Genomic DNA, 20,524 nt, shown 5'->3' with positions numbered 1-20,524 from the left:
CCAGAGTAAAGTGCATATACATGGTGTAACATCAATAATTTGATGTGATTGAATTGTTAGAACCCTTTTGAAGACACCAAGGCATACAATTTGGAAGATATTGACAGTGATTTAAACCATGGAGGAATTGTTGTATTTGCTCTAAAAATTAAGTATCAAGACAGTGCAGTTTATCTGATATCTTATTTTGTTCTGTAGAAGTGTGGTGGATTCCCCTACAATGGACCCACTCTCTGAAGATGGTATGTTTTTCGTCTTTTCTTTATAGCATTTTCTTTGCAAACAGAACTAAAGCTCTTCTCTTGCGCAAGGAGGTCTATGTTAAATTATCACATTTGTGGTATAGGCAATTGGAATTGCTGCCTTTTGATAATGCCCAAATAGCAAAAGTAGGCTTGGGAATTGGTATTGATGATTTAAAGGAAAACTAAAGTTAGGAATTGAATGGTGATTATTTGTCACCTCATGCAGTAGCACACTTGCACTCCTTGAAGGATCAGCTGAGTTATGAAACTTCGTACTTTAGCCCCAAACTAATTAAAGCAGAGCAATCTTCTTAAAAAGAAAGAGAATGCTTCTGGGGATATCCCTTGAGGCTTCATTGAAACTGAGCACTTATCTGCAGTGTCGTGGAATATATCCTTGCTCATTTACAGGTAAATTTGAGTTATTTTAGGTTTGGTAGAAATGATTCAAAAGCAATGCAAACCAGTTAATTGTAAGAAGCTGCTTTACTAACTTGTAAGGACATATCTCCTAGTAACCTTTTTTGTAATTGAAAGTTTAATCAGTACCTGAAAATGAATCAGATATAATGCACACTTAACGTCTGGTCCCGAGGGAAATGGTTAATTTTGTTTTCCCAAGAGTCTTGATGTTTATCCCAGGAAACATCTAGTCTTGAGGGAAAACAAATTAACTATTTCCCAATGGGCCAGATATTAAATGCTTTGTTACACAGCCACAGGAACAGAAACAAACAAATAAAAAACATTTTAACACAACTTTTATTCTTGTGCTCTTATATCAAATAAATTCTGGCAGATGGTTGCTGGCTTTTCATAGTTCATTATAACAATAAGCTTAACAATGTGATTTAACTCTAAGTCCAATGGATATTTTGTTCTGTGAGTACTCACAATCTCCTTCTTTTCTGTCAACAGAAGAAGAGCCGGTGAGTTAAGCATTATATCTTTTGTTTTACTTTGTATAAGCAAAGAAAATTAATCATAGGTCTTCTCATCAATTAATAAGGAACTGTTGTTGGACAGCTGTCTAACCTTACTCCCTCACTCCCTCCCTGTACAGCTTTTCTTATTTTTACTTACCGCTTGCATCAAAACCACTGATGTGCGAGTTAAAATCCCAGTCAACTATCTCAGTCTTTTGAGCTAAAACTGTAGCTTAATAAATAATTTTCAACAAGCCAGAAATCCATCTTTGGCATACTTTGGGTAGACTAGTGAAGACCAGTAATTGCTGGCGAGCGTTAGCGAGACAGCACACTATTCTTGTCAATAGGGAGAAAAATCCAAAATTTTGTTGGATGTAAGACTCGAAGCTTGCGCAGTAGAGCATTATCCGGGAAGGTTGAAACGACAATCATGCGCAAATCACATGGCTGACATATAATCCAGGATGCACACCTCACTTTGCACTTGAGAATCGCACGCTTTCATACGCTTTCGGTTACGAGGTGCAGTTGACGTTGCCATAAAATAAGTAGGTATGTTTTCTATTTGCTATGTCTTTATTTGCTTTTGTAATCATTCATCAAGGTCACGAACGGAAAGAGATCAATTTGTGTTTGGCTGCTTTTATAGATCCACCGCTTGAGAATTGAGATCACTTTCCACGAGATTCATCATTAATCCGTTCTTGACCTTGATGAATATTTTCACAAGGAAATGAAGACATCTAGCCAATAAAAATATTTAGAAATTTTATGGCAAAGTCAACTGCGCCTCGAAGCCGTCTGTGCGTAAGATCGTGGTAAAATTCTCCTGTGGAAAAGCAGCCAAACACAAAGTGATCTCTTTCCGTTCGTGACCTTGATGAATGATTACAAAAGCAAATAAAGACATAGCAAATAGAAAACATACCGTGGGGGCTAATAATTCAAAATCTGCGAACCACTCAACTGTGAAATCAAAGGACTCGTTGTACTTTCACACGAGTTCTTCGCCCGTGGAGGTCAATAATTCAAAATCTGTGGAGTTTGTGACGGATAATTCGACCGTTGAGTCATGCTCTTTGTCCGTAAGTGTGTCCGTTGAGGTAAAAGAATTGAAAACGTGACGATCGCTCGTCGAAGCGAACTATGCAACTGTGAAATCAGATGATTGTTTCACTCTGAAATCAAACGACTCGTTGCACTTTCACACGAGTTCTTTCCTCGTATTCAAAATCTGTGCCGTGTGGGGCGGCTGATCCGTCCACTTCACGAACACCCCCATCCCACAAAAAAAGAAGCGTTTTCAACATTTCTTCCCCAATGTGGGTTATACAAATCACTAAACCTATCATGACCCATTTTCAAAACCAATGCTTGCTGTAGTCATTTTTACAACTCATCCAACTGAAACCTACTCACCCTACCCTCAAAGCCGACCCCCTTTTCCAAACCCATTCGCTGTTTAATTAAATCCCCGCAACTTTATCCCCCTTCGCCAGCACTCACTTTCATATTGAAATCACTAGTTATAGGAACATGTTCCCACTAAATTCTAGGGAGCTTTTCAAAATTATTCCAATAAGTTGAAGAGCAGTTTTGTAAGAAGGGGAGCAATTTGTGTTGGTTGCAGAGCCATTAAAGATAAACTTGATGGTTTGAATGCATACAGACTCCACTTCTGGAATAGATCTTCATTGTTTTGCCATTGCAGTTGTCCAGGGAACCCCTTCATCATTTTAAGTACTTAATAACACTGTATTCCCTCAAGTGTTAAGAAGATTTAAGGAAGGACTGGTGATGCTCCAGGCAATGATTATATGGGACAACATGTTAATTTACTTTGCAAAATTTTTACATTCTTTGTTAGGACCCAGACATGAATGTTGATGCCCAACCCCCACCTTGGCAACAAGTTGTTGATAAAAAGGTATTTAACTTACTTGGATTTTATTTACACATACAGCTGTACACAAAAAAATATTTTTGGACATATTTTAAGAAAATTTAGGAATTTGAAAACAAAACTAAAGAAATTTCTCCTAAACCTAATATCAAGGTTACAATAAGTAAACCAATGAATAAATTTTTAATATATTTCAACTTTACTGCAAAGTGATCATTAAAGCAGTAAAATATATGGCAAAGAGGAGTACGCATACGTTTTTTGACATATCAGGTTTAATAAGACCATGTTGATTTAGCATGTGCTTTGCCACAATTGAAGATTGGTTGCACTTTTAGAGGTGTCAATTTGTGTAACCAACATAGTCTGCATCACACAAACTACAAGTGTAGGAATAAATTTGCATGACTGCCTGATTTACAAAATGCTTCTTATTCAAGAACTTAATCCATTAAATTAGTCAGAACTTTAAGTAACTCATTACATGAGAAATTATTCACATATTTACGCCTTGCAGGAATGTCTTAAGAAATATATTCAACTTCGACTATTAATTACATAAAGTTGTGATAATGATGTTACAAGAAACATCAAAACATTGACTTGGATTTTGAAAAAAAGGTAACTTAGCAGTGATTTTTAAATGCCAAACTAACAAGTCTGCCATATCACAAAATTGAAGATGGAGAGAATTGGAATGATGGCTAGAAACCTTCCTTAGCAAGACATTTTAATGTGTGTGTCAAGAATGTAAGGATACATGTTTACCCTCCATTTTCTCTGTTGAATGATAAGTTGTTTTCAAGAGAAACATCTGAAAACAGCAAGACTGAGCAGGGATTAATTCTATGGCGAAATTTTAGTACTTTTATTTTTATACAATTACTTTTTTAGGTTACTAGGAAGCTTAGAACAAAAGAAATAAAACGTCAAGAATTCATTCATGGTAAGACATTTGGAATCATAAGATATAGAAACTATTGATGAAAGATTGATCCATTGTTTTATTGCAATTAATCAAACGACAATGTAGAAAATGAAACATAAAAATGGGGGTTGTTACAATTGGCACAATGAGCTTAGTGAACAAACCTCTTCAATATGGACACAGAAACGATCCGAATGGAGCATCCATAATTATTATGAGGATGCCCTTGTTACAGAGGTGGAGTTGTTATGGCACATCGATTTTGGTCTCTGATATTGGTCTCCTGAGGCGATGTTAAGAGATGTTCTGAAGAAAAGGGCCAAAGCATTTTGAGATGAAATAGTTGTTAGCTTGCACCTGTTAGTTGATAGAAACAGTCAGCCGTTATATGATCACAGAAGGTTTTGAATGTGAGATGTAATGCATTTGTTTGTTCCTTTTCATTTTACCATCTAGAGCTCATACATACTGAAAGAACACATGTGAGGAATTTGAAAGTGTTAAACAAGGTGAGATACAGCTACAGCCATTGCCAATTTCCTCGGGGGAAATCTGCACATTTGTACTTTAACTTCGCTTACCTCCCCTCCCACCTTTTCAGTATTGGTTTTCAAGAGAGAGTTGTCATGTGTTGTTGTTTGTGAAACTTCCACCATTAGAGTGGGGGTGCAGGGGAATGAAAGAAAGAGAAATTTTGTGAATATTCTGACACCTCCAATTAAAGATGTACTTAAATTCAGTCTGTATCCAAACCTTCCTAAGTTCATTTAAAGTGGTTTTGTATCAACATGCCCCCTTTACTACCCAATACAAGTGTATGCAAAGGCATTATACTTGTATTTAGCTGTGCAAAACCAATAACTGAAATTTGCCGTAAGAACTGTTTTTACAAAAGGTTCTTGCAAGTAATAGAAGTAATATTTTCTGCATTCTTTACAGTTTTTGCTAAAGTTTTGGAGATATTCTTAGCCCATGTTTATTGATGAAAAGATTGGTTAGTGTGGTCAACAATCTGTAAGTCAGTGTCACAAGATATAGAAAAGGACTCTTCAATGGTATCTTAATTTACAAGGTAGAAAAGCCAAAGCATGTTGTTGTGGTAAAAACTTGTCTAGTTTGAAGGTCTGCTTTGTCTATTTAGTAAGAGAGGTGATACTTTGGAGCCAGTTAGAAAAGAATGGCAGCTAGGGAGGCACGTTTGCTGACAATAGTTAAATGGCTGCTTTTTTTTTTTTTTTACTGCCCACGTTGTTTCTATTTCAGGTATTCTACAAACCAATGCTGAAAATGAGTGTGATGTCCAAACAGCATATTAGTCAGCTTTTTCCCAACTTGGATGCACTGATTAAAATTCATGGTGAGGGAGCTTTCAGTGTTCTTCCGGGCTCTTGTTGGATGTTTCCACAGTTCAGTACTCATGCCCAGATAGCATCAGTAATGCACTCTAAAAACAGATTATAGTTCTTTTTCCTACAGCTGTGGGAGAAATCCTTAATATTTTCTTCTCGGTGTTCTAAGAGCAATTTCATGTTAGCAAAAAGGTTTTTGTCAAATATTTGAGCAGTTCTGAGCAAAATACAGCAAAGTCGCCGTGACAGTCCCCCTTTAATTACACATGTTTTTTGTCTTTAGTTTCCCTGATGGAGAGCATGATGAACAGACAGGAAGAATCAGAGGATGTTATAACTTGTATAGGAGATGTCATGCTTAAAAGGGTAAAATGTAGCACTTTTTTTGCAATGCAATGAGTGGGGATTGTTACATTTAAGCAATCAATTTTTAAGTGCATAAATTTCTTGAGAAGTGTTCAATGTATTTTTTTTACACTTGTAGGCCAGTTAGGGCCATAAAACCTAGCCTGAGTATCAGGCTTTTCGGGGGGGGGGGGGGGGGAGGGGGAGAGGGGGAAGAGAGGAAGGGGAAAAGGGAAGAAGGCCCTCCTTTCCTCTTCTCCCCCTTCCCTTCCCCCTCCCCCTCCCCTTCCCCCCTCCCCTTAGGAAGGCCTGATACTCAGGCTACACAAAACCCAAAATATTGCCTCACTTTTCAACCATCCATTCCCTGGGTAACAAGCATTCTAACATTTGCCATACAAATGGTCATTTCTCAATCAGCATTCATCCATTGTCAAAACTTTTATCAGACAAAGTTATCAGTGAAAATCTTGTATCCTGTCAAGTTGCAGTAAATGGTTACAAATTAATCTTGGAAAATGTTGGGCCTTCAATGAGATTTGAATTTATTACCTTTGCGATACTGGTTCCAAAGCTCTACCTTTCATATGGGAGGTAGTCATTTGTTAATTATTCTTGTATACATTCTCCAGACTTCTCTTTTTAATTGCGTGTTTTTTTTTTGTCTGTTTTTGATATACAGTTTGATGGTGAACCTGGTGAGATTGCCAAAGATGCCTGTGCTGAGTTCTGTAATCATCAAAAACTAGCTTTAGAACAGCTTAAGGTATGTAACCAGCGAACCAACAGCCGTCTGGTTATCTATTTTTGCCACTAGGACAAGTTTGATGCAGCTAATACACCAACCTTCAGTGAGTTAATAACCAATCAGTGAAACTGTTTCCAAAGGTTTCAACTTTGACTTTTCTTCACCTTTGACCACATTATCAGCTGAAAATGTCTGTTATAGAGAGAACTGAAATCTTGTGTCCAGCTTAATTCTGGATGTTTGCTAATCAGTTTTCAAGCAGGTGAGCCCTGGCTTGAATAAGACAGTTTCGAAAGTAGTATTGCAATCATGTCAGCACTTTAGTTCTACATTTAGTGAAGTGCAGAGCAGCACTGTGTGTAATTTTTATAGTAATAAATGGTAGTTAAATTTACTACAAATAATCTCACGGGGAATTGTCATCATTTGTTTCAGCATCGTCAAAGAAAAGATCCCAAGCTGCAGCAATTTATAGCTGTAAGTGTTTTAGAGTAAAAACGAGCATTAAAATTAATAAACCCTTTTCAACATCTTCATGACATCATTGCCAAGTTCAAATGAAACCAACAAAATGATCTGAAAGTTGTATGCATTTCATTTGCACTTAGCCAAAATAGTCATGAAGACAACGAAAGGTTGTTGGTTAATTTATGGCTCACTTTTATTCTGAAATGTAAACATCTGTTTTATAATAGTGTTTTGATTCACTGTAGTCAAAAGTATCATAGTTCTATCTTTGCTTTCATGTCAGCCATATCACACACATGATCAATTTCTTCACCAACTGCGGTATTGCAGCAGGAATGACTCTGACACATTAATAAAATTATTATTATTATTATTATTATTATTATTATTATTATTAGTTGTAATGGTATAATTAATTGCCACTATAAAAAAAAGAAGAGAATTGTTTTCAAGACTCCTGGTAAATGTAACTTAAGTCTAGGAATGTCTGATTGTTGAGAATTGGTTTTGAACCTCTACATCTGCAAAACCTGTTGTGAACTTGCCTTTACGAAGTATGCCTGCAACAGATGGACCAAATGAAAGTGAAATAATATTAAACACCATACATGTGCATGTATAGTTCAAGTGCAGGTGAAAGAATAATAGACAGTAGAAGTAGGAGTGAAGTGTCTACTGTGTAGAGGTGTGTTCAGTGCCTGCAGTATGATGTTGATGTTTTTTTGTATATTGTTGTTTATCTTTAGAATTGTGAAAACGATCCCTTGTGTCGGAGGTTGAGACTTCAAGATATTATTTCATCTAGTTATCAAAGATTAACAAAGTACCCATTATTACTGGAAGGAATACAGAAAAATACTCCAAGTAAGTGATACCATTGATTATGGTAATAAATTTAAAGATGAAAAACTTGCAACAAACTGTTTTGGCTTTCTGAACTGTACATTTGTGAAAACATTAGTGTTTAACCTGTTGTTGTTGTTGTTGTTGTTCCTTTTTAACTTGATTTAAATTCTACTGTTTGATACCTTAGGCTCTCATGTGGATAGTAAAGATATTGAGAGAGCAATTCAGTGTACAAAGGTAAGATAGAGGAACATGTTTATGTAAGCTGTGTGTGATAACAAAGTTAACCACAGTCTTTATGTGCTCATCCCCCAAAAAGCTTTTGTACTTTTATTGTACAAATGCTATTATTATTATTATTATTATTATTATTATTATTATTATGATTGTTATTATTATTATTATTATTATTATTATTATTATTATTATTATTATTATTATTATTATTATTATTATTATTATTATTACAACAGTTATGAAAAATCGTTTTCCATGTAGTATCATACAAAGAGTACATTCAGAAGGTTTACAACCTTTCAACTGATTCACCCCAGGAGGGCCATTCCAACAAAATGACCTAACGTTTATTGGTTCCTTTTCCCTTTTAGCAGAAGATTACCACTAAGGTTTATTATAAGGATCTAGACATTAGGATAGCCTTCACTTCAAATCGGGCTTTGAACAACTGGGCCCTGGTGTCACATTAACACATTTCTGTGGCTTTTCATGTGGTTTAATCTATTCTTGAGAGATCTTCCTTCTTCCCAAGGAAGAAATGTTTCAGAGAACGTCATAAATAGTTTGGTATAAGAGATATATTTAGGTTGCATGATGCGTTATCGATCTGTTTAAAGATTGAGATGTGATATGGTTTTGTGAGAGTCTCATCATCATCGAACCATTCTTAAAAAGGCAAACAGCAGAGGAGTTACATTGATTCCTTCTTTACCAGCTTTTCTTTATTTGACAGGATTTACTAGCTTTTGTGAATCAAAGTGTCAAGGATTGTGAAAATCAACAGGTAAGAGCATGCTGTAGCACCCTAGCTACCATGACAAGTTATTATGGTGTAACCAGTTAATATTGCAATGTTTTTAGTCAATATCAGAGCTATGTGACAAAATTCTTAAAGTTATTTTTAAAGTTTTCTAGAAGCTAAAGTGTCCATAACTTAATTTTTCTTACTTTCTCATCTGAATCTACACATCTCTCAAAAGACATTTCACCAAAAAAAAAAAAAAAAAACAGAAAAAATGTGATTTCAAAATGCAATTAGAAAATGTGCAAATTTGCCGCCATTTTGGCTTACCATTCGCCTTACAAATTATATCTATTATTGCTATGTTCATTCTAAAAGTATTTTCGTTTTTTATGTAATTTAGACCAATTATAAATAATAAAAGTTAGTTAGGGTTTAATTAGTTGTACGTCCATATCAGCTCTTCAGTTGCCATTACTGACCTACTTTCATGTATCAAATAAATAAAGGAAAGGAAAAGAAAGGTTAAACTTAAGCCTCCTATTGAGGTTGGTTACCCGGGACCTTCAGAGCTGTCTTCAGAGGTGTCTCGCGTCCGAAAGCGATGTAGCGCGTCCGGTTTAAACTGTAGATACCTGAACCCTCATATCAAATTAAAGCTTATGGAGCTAGCTATCCAACTAAACCAAGAATTTTCAAATAAAATGAATTGCCAAATTTTTAGCTCTTTTTTCTCGAATAAATTTTTTTCACTTGGAGGAGCCACTTCAAAGAGCTAAAACTCAAAAGGAATTTGTTCGTTTGCCTTCAGATTTGGACTGTAGCTAGTTTTACATATAAACAACAAAAACGTGTCTGCAAATTTTTTCTTTTGAAATATTTTTTCTCCGAGAGCGATTTTTGTACGATTTTTCCACATTTTTTTCATCCTATTTCGAAAATGCTCTATAACTTTTCACTGCGATTGAATATGGCAAAACACAGACACCTTTTTTTAGCGCTGTGGGTCCGGAAACTGAGGAGCAAATTAAATTAGCAAAAAAAAAAATTCACTTTGACTTGTAGCTTTAAAAAGGTGATTCGGACGCTCGCAATTAGAGGTCGTGAAAAATTCGACAATTTATTTTATTTCAAAATTCTTGGTATGGTTTGATAGTCAGCTCTATAAGCTTTAATTTGATATAGGGGTTTAGGTATCTACAGTTTAAACTGGATGCGCTACATCGCTTAAACGCGAGACACCTCTGAATGTCCCGGGTAACCTTAACTCACTAATCCGTTGGTTCAGCTAATCAGTCGATAAAGCTAATTAGTTGGTTAAATCACTAATCAGTCGGTTTAGCTGTTTCGGCTCACTAATCAGTCAGGTTGGTTTAACTCAGTAATTAGTTCATGCTGGTTTGTAAAACCCTTGGCTTGGAATGGATCTTGTCCACCTTTGCACTCACATTGTCAACAATTAGCAACCCTTCAGTATCTTTTTAAGAAAAACATGATAGTAAACTGGTCATAATGGCTTTTGCATGAATATTTTTCTTTGGTTATGTTTGAAAATTATCTGTGTTCTTTTCCATGTAGAGACTTGCTGATTTTCAAAGAAAAATTGATAGAAAACCTCTTGAAAACACCAGCAACAAAACAATGGAAGAGTTTAAGGTAAAGGTTTTGTTTGTTAGTGTAGAGAACACTCTCTTTCACTTTCTTTTTTGTTACTTAAAATGCTGCAGAATTGTTGAAACTGTGAAAATTACCAGGATGACTTCGCTGATTGTGTGTAATTTCGTGGTGGTAAAATGTTGCATGTTTAGCCGTAGTATCGTGGTTTCACAATTTAAACTTGTTTATTTAGGTTACATTCTAGCTCATCAGTGCCTTTCTAAGGTCAGAAGGGTTCAGTAATATTTCCAGGAATTATTTTTCTTACCCCATTTACTCCGGTGCCACCCCCATAAAGGACCAGATTTCTTGTGCCATTTGTGACATCAGTTTTGAAAACCAAAGATGTTATTGAAAATCAGCCGATGCAGTGGGATGAGATCTTGCAAATCATGCCTCAATCAGGCCAGAAAGTTGCATACAAAATACAAACTGCTGATTGCTGTTAAAAACGTACCCTTCACTAACATTTAGGTTATTAATGGTTAAGATGAAAAAAAAAAAAAAAATGAAAGCAACAGAACTGAGCACAAAAAATAAAACTGTCCTCTGGTTGATGGTTTTCACATCCAAAAACTCAGAAGTTTGAATTGTGTTCATGCCGGAAATGAGATTTTGCTGAAATGGCCCTTAATTGAAAGGCCATTTGGCCACAATTTGTGGCAGTGATGACCAGAAAATACGATTTTTTGCCCAAAGATGGCATTTTGCTGAAATGTTTGTTTGCAATTGAAGCAGTAATGTGTCTGCTTTATCTCACTGATTTTGCTGGCCACACATTGCAATGCCAAAGGAACACTAAGTTAATTAAAAGAAAATTAATTGGAAAGAGAACAGTAAAGTAATGCAATGTGATTGCTTCTGTCTGGCACCGTTAATCACATTGTACTTCCACGTGTCAACACTGCCAACCAAAGTGGCAATAATTGTGCTAAACGTTTTTATTCCATTTGTGTTTTTATTTTGTTCTCAGGACTTAGATCTCACCAAAAAGAAGTTGGTTTATGATGGTCCACTTACATGGAGAATTAGTCGAACAAAGTCCATTGGTAAGTAGATTGAAATGAAGAATTCCCATGGCAAGATCAACCGCAAGTTTGGTGGCATTTTGAAATAAAGTTAACTAAACCATCCACCCATTATGAAAGACACCATTTGCACAATTCTTTGCATTCTTTTACACAATATCCACCTATTGTAGTTTTTATATACATTGGCCCATAAAATTGACGGAAGTAACCCACGGCCTGTGAATCATTAGTCATTCCTTGTATTCTCTGTTTGAACTACAACAAAGGAAATCAACCAGACATAGAATTACCTTTTGTCCCACTTTCCTGAATTTCTAAGAGAAGTCATAAACACCAAATCACGTTTCTTACGTAATGACCTGTCTACATGCCAAATCAAAGCCAATTTAGAGAAATTCTATTTCAATAATATTGCTTTGCCTCATTGAGCAACATCTAGAAGAGAATTTAAGGAGCCATGTTTCCACAAGTTTCATGATCTCTGAATCCTGTATGTAAGTAACCTTGTGAACGTTGGTTATTTGCTGCAGATCTCCATGTGCTGTTGTTAGAAGACTTATTAATTCTGCTTCAAAAGCAAGATGATAAGCTTGTTCTGAAATGTCTCAGCACAACGTTCTCAGCGGGATACCAAGATGTAAAGGTAATTATAACATTAATGTGTAGAGAGGTCACATTTTTCGTGATAGTTTTGTTCTAGAAAGTCGTGGAATTTAGGAAATCCTGAAAATTTTTGTCATTGTGTTACAGTTCCTGGAAAGGCCTACCAATTTGTAAATACATGTATGAAAGTGGCTTAAGTAAAGTTGCACAGTCTTTTTTTCGGGTGTATTGGATCTTCTACATTCAAACAGTGTATCTGCTTAATCTGCTTAAGTTCTTGAAGGATCCTGAAAAGTGATTGAAAATTGTCTCAGAGTAGGAATCCCGTCTTTGTTGTCGGTGTTTTGCCTCTTCTCTTTTGCACAATTCACCAACTGAGTGGAAGATAAATTGCTACTTTCTGGTGTTCTCGGAACAACTAAAGTTTGTGGTTATCTCATTCCAAATGTTGTACAAAGTTTGGTTTAATGCTGGGAGTTTTCATTCCCTATCTGAGCTTTTTGTAAAATTTTTCCGATCCCAAAGAAAGGTTTATCTCTGAAATATCAGCAGAATTTTTTCCCAAACTTTGTTTAATGAAACTTCACTATAAAATTTTTTACACAATTTTGAGAAATTCATCTAAGTCTGTATTATGTCTGCATAATGTTTGCAGTACTTTAGTCTTACAAGTTTGAAAACTTCTAACTTGTTCTTCTGTTGTTGTTCTTCAGACTACACACAGCCCAATAATCAAACTGAACAGTGTTCTCACCAGAAATGTGGCAACAGGTGAGTCCAGTTGGCAGTTTTTAAATAGTTTGTGGAAACGTTTTAGATATGTCTCGACAACTTTCTGATAGTTTCCCTTTCACACTCTACAAGGCCTGTGCGAGATGGAGTCTTCAGAAGCTCACTGTTTTTTGTTTATTATTTCAAGTTGCTTTGAACAAATTAGCGGTAAAAACATTGACGTTGGATTGGAAATTTGCACATCCATACCCAGTAACTAAAGATGTTCACAAGTTTACAAATTTGCGACTTGCAATTTTAACTCATTAGCAATGTACTTTCTTTTGTTTTTTTGTTTTTTTCAACCACTGTTGAGTTTTCATTTACTTTCAGTGTGATATTAAATTTCAGAACTGTATAACTGGCAAGATGAATGAATTTCATTTTAATACTTTTTAAATCAAGTTTTTGTACACTACTGTCTCTTCTCCATTGTCATTTCATATTTTGAATTCAAAGAAGATTACAAGAACAATGATCTCTTTTTTTTTCTATTTTACCTAATAGACAAGAGGGCTTTCTTTCTTGTGAGCACATCATCTACAGTAGGACCACAGATTTACGAGTTAGTGACAGCAACCGTCACAGATCGTAAAAAGTAAGTACCTGGTAGAACGCATCAAGGCCACCAGTAAGGATAGAGGACATGTGCTTTGTCATTCAGGAATTTTATTGCACTATTTGGTTGACAATGAGTTATGCAAGAAATTAAATAAAGCCCCCCCCCCCCCCCCAAAAAAAAAAAAAAAAAATAAATAAATAAATAAATAAATAAATAATCGCCACAAAAACAGCTTGAATTAACACTTTCATTCATGACACATTTCAAATGAAACTGATTTTCATGTTGAAAAAGCTCACTTTTCCAATTACCATAAAAATATTGCAACACTGGCTCAGTGTATGGTTAGGATATTTATTTATTTATTTATTGATTTGCTGATTGATTTATTGGATAAACAAATGAAAGTTTTCAACAACATTGTTATGTATCCCTCCTTAGTTGGTTCAAGTATATAACAGATACTGCTGAGGCCTACAAAGGAAAAGGTTAGTGTGTCCCATCAAAGGGTTTTTTTTCCCCCAATTTCTTGTTGTTCAGGCGGTTAGGTAAGGATATGCCATATGTTATAGGTTCAAAAAGAAAAAAAACTGTAAGTCTTGTTCAGCCTATACTGATAGAAGCTCTGTGTCTGTACTCATTATTTGGACGTAGTAGTGTGGCTACTCAGACAATGTGAGTGTTTCCTTTTTTTAACAGAGAGAGGTCGTCGATTTGCCTTATCAGTGGGTGGCCCACAAACAGTAGTGGATGTTGGTGACCTGACTGAATTACCGACCAGGAGGCTAGCTAGTCCAGAGAAGGAAGAAGAAGAATCCGGAAATGAAGAAAAGGTTGACAATTCCAAAGCAGATGCGGAGGACAGAGATAAAGGCAATGATGCTGATGACGATGAGTCTGATGAAGCAGATAATGAAGAAGCACCCATTCAGAATGATGATGAGGAGGATGAGGATGAGGAACCAGAAAATGAAACGCAAGCAGCACCAGAGGAAGTACCAGTTCCTAAAATTGTAGAGCCTTCCTTGGGCCAGGAATCCCAGGCTGATACTGAGTCTGAACATGACAGCGATCGAGACTCTGATGGGGAGTCAGAATCAGATATGACAGAAGCGGTCAAACAAGAATCAGAGGAATCACCAACTAGGATACACACAGAGTCAAGTCCTCCAAGTGATTCAGAGACTGATGTAAGTTTGCTCCCAAAACTAGAGGCTGGCTTTTTCAGAATGTGCAAATTTCTTACTTAATGTTTTGTTATAATTTCACAAATTTTCACAAAATAGGAGCAGGAATACAGCTGAAACAGAAAACTAGCAGCATGCTCGTGCTACTTGAGAAATAGTTCAGAAAAGTTGTGATATTGACGTGTGTGAATACATTTGATGTTGCAGGTTCTTTCAGCTGAAGACAGTGAAGCCCAAGGCTCATCGGTTGTGAGCAGGACTTGTTTATCAGAATTAACAAATGAGGAGAGTGTGGATGACAGGTCTCCGTCTCACGAGCGAAATAGCATGATCTCTGACAGTTCCTCCAGTTCATCAAATGACACATTAAAGTTGCGAGGGAGCCTTGTTCAGATGTCTGCTGATGAACATGATGATTCTGTGACTAGTCATTCGGCCCGTTCATCAATCATGTTGCTTGGTACGTCAATATATGTTATATATCTTTTGCTTCAGGACCTTAAAGTTATGTTCTTGCAGGTATATATTGGGAGGCAGGGTGGCCTAGTGGTTAGGGGTGCCGGACATGTAATCTGGAGGCCCCAGGTTCAAGTACCGTTCCAAGGCAACCAACGCTTTCTAAATAGCCAACTGATTTGCCTCCCTCCAGTTGGGATTTTTTAACAAATGTTATTTTTACTTTGCAAATTTATTTCACTGGTTTATAGTGTCCTCAATAGGCCATTTCCGAGTTGCTGTGAACATCACTATGAAAGCGAGGCTAAGTGCAAAACTTTTCTTACGAAAATTAGTTTTGTTTGCATATGAATAAAAACTAATTTTTATAACAAAAACTTTGCACTTAGCCTCGCTTTGATAATGAGGTTCAAAGCAACTCGGAAATGATCTATTACCGCTACATCGCTAAATACTTCTACACTTAAATAAAGTCACTTATCACTTATATTTGTTAGAACAGTTATGTAATACTTACAGTTAATCCACATCACGCGTGACCAGTATTTTTGAAATTTTGAACTGAGTTTTGAAATTTACGTGTCAGTTTTGAGCGTTCAGAGTTCCCGTAGAAATTTCCCTAGTTTATTGACGGTATAAAGCTATGAATTTTTCTTTACATTACAGCATTAAGTATTTCAAGAATAACAATTGTTTCCCAAGTATTTTGAATCTTTCTTTTTAACGTCTTTTTCGGAAAGATTTCCAGAGAAATGTTCAACATTCCATTCGAATGCCAGACGTTAAAAAGAGGAATTGGAATATTCATTTCATTCTTTTTAAATACTGGTCGCACGTGACGTAGACTGACTGTAACAGGCTTTAAGAAGTTTCTGGTTCTTGTTTATTTTTAGAGTTGTTGCGGTCAAAAGACCAAGAGCTTCGCAAGATTCTGGAAGAAAAGTCTAGGCTGGTTGCAGAACTGAGGGTAAAATATTATCTTATGATAGAAATGCGCATAACTCAATTATCAGTGTTGTCATGGTTTGTGTCAAGTCGGGGAACTTTGTATCAAGTCGAGGGAACTCAAAATTTGCAGTTTTTTGAGTGAGCCGATGCAACATTTTCATCTTCACACTTGGCTTTACGAAGATTTTTTTCATTTTGCTAGGTAATGTCATATCATCAAATATTGAGGCTTTCTACTGATTTTTGTTGTTTTCTCTTGGTATTAATTACAATAATTCAATGGTCCGGAAATCTCTTAACCCAGATTAATATGCGACGTTCAATAGCCCTATTTCAATGTATTAAAATCATTTCGATGCTCGGGGGAATAAATTGTAGAGTTTATATGGGTTTATTCCCCAGAGCCTAACAGTGATGTTTATTGTTTCAGGTTGAATTTTAATATATCGAAATTGGGCTATTGTCGCAATAAAAACGGAAGCCAGTAGTTGTTACTTAGTTTTATAGCCATATTATCATAGAGCAGAACCCCGATATAACAAACCCCTGTTTAACAAAGTCCACGCTTTAACGAACGATATTCTTCAGTCTGGCTAAAGTTACAGAACCTCGATATGAACGTCCTCGTTGGGAGGAACGCATTCCTTCACCCCGAACGTAAAATTTACCTGGATATTGTGACTAAAAAGTCCACGCGAATGAAGTCGAATGCGAAACAGATGAACAGCTCTGTAAAAAACTTAAGTTCCTCTCAGCAGCTCTCTATATTACAGTGAGATGTTCACCGCTTTATCCTCTCTGTCAGTTCTATCAACTTTTCAAACATTACCAAATTTAATTTTTAGCCCAACCCCGATATAACGAAGATTTAAGTTGTTTTTCCACAAATTCGTTATAACAGGGCTTCGTTTATAACGAATCGTCGTTATAACTAAGTTTTCGTTACGTTGGGGTAGCACCGTAGACTTAGTCACAGCACAGGGAGCCCATACAAACTGTGATATGTGACCGTTGGTGGTTTTCGAAATATAAGGGAATGTATGGGAATACCAAAAGGTTCGTTATTAACGGTGAAATATTGCGTGGAATATTAGCATTTAAGTTCACAATAAACGTAATAGTATTTTCCACAGTCAGACATTTGCATTTCAGAAATCAGTTGGTGGGTTGTAAAAAAAAAAAATAAAAAACAGCTCTCTGGCTTGCTGATAGATATGATTTCAAATACAATGGTGACTTCCAAAATTAGCGCCTCGCAGTGGAAACCTCTTCACAACTGTGATTGTTTTGTCTTGAGGCATTTGAACAAAAAAAAATGCCACATGTGGCATTTGTGACGGTTAGAAGACTGTACCAACAAAAGACGGGAAATACTTATTTGTATGACTGTTGCGCTTGCCAACCTGTTTTAAAATCTTTCTTATTCATCAACCACCATGGGTGGCTTATTAACAATTATTTTAACATAAGATAATTTATATTATCTTATGCCTTTTTAAAAAGACTCATTATTATAGTTATTGTTGTTAATACTATTATTGTTACTTCTTTCCTTTACTGGAAGTGTAATGGTGAAAGACAGTGGGTCAAAAAGCGAAGAAACCCTCAAATCAGTGGACCACTATGTCGGATATTTATTAATTTACGTCATGTTTCTATTCTGTGTCTAGGGAACAAGCATGACAGTAGGGGCATCAACAAGTGAGGTAGGTTATGGATGATTCTTGCCTTTTGAAGTTGCAGCTCTCAGAATCAACCAATTGATTTGTTTTTATTAAAAAGTTTCATACTACAAAATTTTTCTTATTGGTCAGTGAGTGGAGAAGCCCGAAGCTCACTATCCACGTGCCTTTTAAGGCCGGTTTTTGCTGGCGAAAGAGTCAAACGGTTAAGGTTACCAGAACTTAATGTCAGGTTGATTGCAGTTTGACAAAGCTAATGATCATTTTCCTCTACCTTTCAATTAGTGGGAAGTTTAAGTGTTTTTTGGTTCACTGCATCATTGAGAGGTCCTCACAAACTTCCTTGACTAAACTGTTAAAAAATTTCTAAAATTTTTTAAGATGTATTACATCAGTGTTTCCTTTATTGCATATGATATCGGTCAGAGAAAAACTGGTTGCCTTCATTTCGTCAAAGCCCTACTCCAGTGTGTTATAAAGCAGTTATTTGAGGAAGTAGGGTCTTGTTTACAAATGCCCCCATGGTGTTTTGTTCTGAAGGTTGACAGTTAGGTGGCAGCCTCTTGTCGGTGAGTCACAAGGTGTTTGACACTGTTCTACATTGGCAAAGGCTGCATATCTCGCCAATAGAATTGTTCGTTCTTGAGGCACCTGCTCATTAACATGTTATCTAATACTATACTAATGGTCACTTACTTCCTTTCAGAGCCACGTCAACAGTGACACAGTAGAGGCTAGGTATGCACACTACAATAGGGATGTTTCTGCAAGCACCAATTCCTACATTCATACTTCATTTTGTTTTAAGTTTAATTTTTTTTAACATCAGCGATTTCTACAGCGTGATCTATCTGAAAGGTCAGACATTATGATCGAACCTTTGAAGCTTCAGATTATAATCTGACCTCATCCTTATGTGATATAACAGATGTTGAAAGACCACGTGCTGACTTACCTTCTGGTATGTCTGCGGTCTGTTTCAACAAACCACTATAGTATTACTGGATCATTGCATCATAGTTGAAACGTCAGCCAGCCGCGGTCAATCTGTCGGACGTCATCAATTCGCTTCTGTTCAGGTGTTTAGTTTCTAGGCTCCCTACCCAATCCCATATCTTTCTTGAATTTTAAAGCACTGTCGAGCATTCAAATATGGACACTGTTGTGCTATTTGACTTGATTTCGTTTCCTAAACATTCACTCTACCTAGTACATTTTTTTACTGATAAAGAATGTTCCCTCGGCAGGGATTTAATACTTGCTGCAATACTTCAAGGTAAGTAAAGCAACTTGATCAATTGCTCAGTTACTTAGCACGCATTCGCTTAGAAATTATACTAATTCTTGAATAAAGTACGTCAGCTGCCCAAAGAGGTTTTAAGGACAAAATTACTAAAACAGTGCACTGATTTTAAACAGAAGAACATCAACAAATACGATAGGCCACGGCACACTTTTAAGATCTTGCAAATATTGCCAAGCCAAAAAGATGACTTTGATACAAACGTTTGTATTTCTTTAATGAGTTGTGCCTTTAGGCGTCCGACGTTGAAGTACTATGACTGTTATTTTACTTGGGGAGTTAAAGATATTTGATTTTGGAAGGGAGCATAAATATAGTAATGGTGGAACATGCCAATTTTTCAAATCTTTATTTTTGATTTAACAACGGTTTTTATTTACATTTTATTTGTAATGTTTTGAATACATGTTCTGCTCCTTCTCGTATTGATTTCTTTTGGAAAGGTTAAGTTGAGAGTTGTCCACATTCCAAGAGAGTAGGCTTTAGTTAACTCAGCTTAGGAAACCCCCTCTCCCCCTACCCCACAAGCTGAACTGAGCCCCACTCCCCCTCCCCCTCCCAGCCCTTCCCCCCAAAAATAAGGTCAGACCTTTTCTATAAACTAGTATATTTCTTATTCGGTTAGTTTGTCTTTTTTTCTTTCTTTCTTTCATTGATGTTTTAATTGACTGATTTTTTTATTTATAGCAAATCGCTTAACAGTTGCTGTGAGTGATGTGTTAAACCCTAATATAGATGATTTGTCGCATGGAATGGTTTCTCTGGGGTATGACGGCGTTCAGGGCGACTTCTCACCTCAGGTATTTTGTCATTTATAGTATTCCTTATGGCTTAAAAGGTTTTTGCTAGTTTAGTATTAAAGATGGTTTATTTGAAGTTGGTGACAAAGAAGAAAGTCTGATTCCCCGATGGAACCCATAACCTTGCGTACACGTAAATCAAATCAAATCAAACCAAATCAAATCAATCAATCGTTATTGTTTATACACGAAATCATATCACGTCGTCACATGGTCTTCGTAGGAGTGGTGTAAATTTAGCCTAAAATACATTGTTACGTAGCTCAGTAGCTAAAGTATCCTACTGGACTCGGCGCGTTTGTGACCTGTTGATCACTACGTCTTTCTTATGTTGTCATTTGTGACAGAAATTTGGCACGTTTGAACTCAGTAAATGACTTAGCTCACCATGGGTTTTCCAGTAGCTAATTCACTCACAGATCTGTAAGTACTGGATTCTTATCACTTGTCACTTCTGCTTGACAAGCATGCTCTCTTGAAGGTAAGACTGTTGCGCATAGAAAGCTTTTAACTTGCTCCAGCGATACTACATATATTAACGCACGCTGTTTACCTGACGAACCAAGCTCACCATTCATGGATGGTCCCCCCACCCCTCCACCCCCAACCTCCTTTATGTGTGGCAATGTGGCAGCATCTCCGGCCGTATGTGAGTTAATTAGAAAGAAAAACTTTCCGCACTTGTAAATAGCCATCTCGTCTGCCTCCTGCTAGTTGGGATTTTTAACCTGTTATCTTCTATATGATTCTTTGTTTCCAATTATTCGAATGGAGTAACTGTATCT

General features: G+C 36.4%; 1 protein-coding gene across 13 annotated transcripts in view; it reads left to right on the top strand.

Moving 5' to 3' along the window:
• LOC146471143 (rho guanine nucleotide exchange factor 12-like) overlaps window positions 1-20,524 on the top strand; it is a 65,174-nt gene that overhangs the window by 36,499 nt on the left and 8,151 nt on the right. For 8 of the 13 annotated variants that reach the window (XM_085121150.1, XM_085121155.1, XM_085121146.1 and 5 more), the window contains 24 exons: window positions 199-253; window positions 3,042-3,101; window positions 3,972-4,023; window positions 4,462-4,514; window positions 5,269-5,362; window positions 5,638-5,720; window positions 6,382-6,465; window positions 6,883-6,924; window positions 7,662-7,779; window positions 7,949-7,998; window positions 8,732-8,782; window positions 10,319-10,396; window positions 11,370-11,445; window positions 11,958-12,070; window positions 12,744-12,801; window positions 13,309-13,399; window positions 13,805-13,851; window positions 14,063-14,553; window positions 14,758-15,010; window positions 15,900-15,973; window positions 17,625-17,660; window positions 18,343-18,374; window positions 18,884-18,912; window positions 19,627-19,739. In XM_085121150.1, coding sequence (XP_084977276.1) covers window positions 199-253; window positions 3,042-3,101; window positions 3,972-4,023; window positions 4,462-4,514; window positions 5,269-5,362; window positions 5,638-5,720; window positions 6,382-6,465; window positions 6,883-6,924; window positions 7,662-7,779; window positions 7,949-7,998; window positions 8,732-8,782; window positions 10,319-10,396; window positions 11,370-11,445; window positions 11,958-12,070; window positions 12,744-12,801; window positions 13,309-13,399; window positions 13,805-13,851; window positions 14,063-14,553; window positions 14,758-15,010; window positions 15,900-15,973; window positions 17,625-17,660; window positions 18,343-18,374; window positions 18,884-18,912; window positions 19,627-19,739 — 2,233 coding nt within the window. Of the gene's footprint in view, window positions 1-198; window positions 254-1,163; window positions 1,175-3,041; window positions 3,102-3,971; window positions 4,024-4,461; window positions 4,515-5,268; window positions 5,363-5,637; window positions 5,721-6,381; window positions 6,466-6,882; window positions 6,925-7,661; window positions 7,780-7,948; window positions 7,999-8,731; window positions 8,783-10,318; window positions 10,397-11,369; window positions 11,446-11,957; window positions 12,071-12,743; window positions 12,802-13,308; window positions 13,400-13,804; window positions 13,854-14,062; window positions 14,554-14,757; window positions 15,011-15,899; window positions 15,974-17,624; window positions 17,661-18,342; window positions 18,375-18,883; window positions 18,913-19,626; window positions 19,740-20,524 lie in introns of all 13 variants that reach the window. The other 5 variants (XM_085121157.1, XM_085121147.1, XM_085121151.1 and 2 more) reach the window with 4 other exon arrangements.

The sequence above is a fragment of the Pavona decussata genome, unplaced genomic scaffold, assembly GCF_977016875.1.
Source record: "Pavona decussata unplaced genomic scaffold, jaPavDecu1.1 SCAFFOLD_106, whole genome shotgun sequence".
In the NCBI taxonomy this organism is placed as follows: domain Eukaryota; kingdom Metazoa; phylum Cnidaria; class Anthozoa; order Scleractinia; family Agariciidae; genus Pavona; species Pavona decussata.
This window is presented reverse-complemented; position numbering and strand designations above follow the sequence as displayed.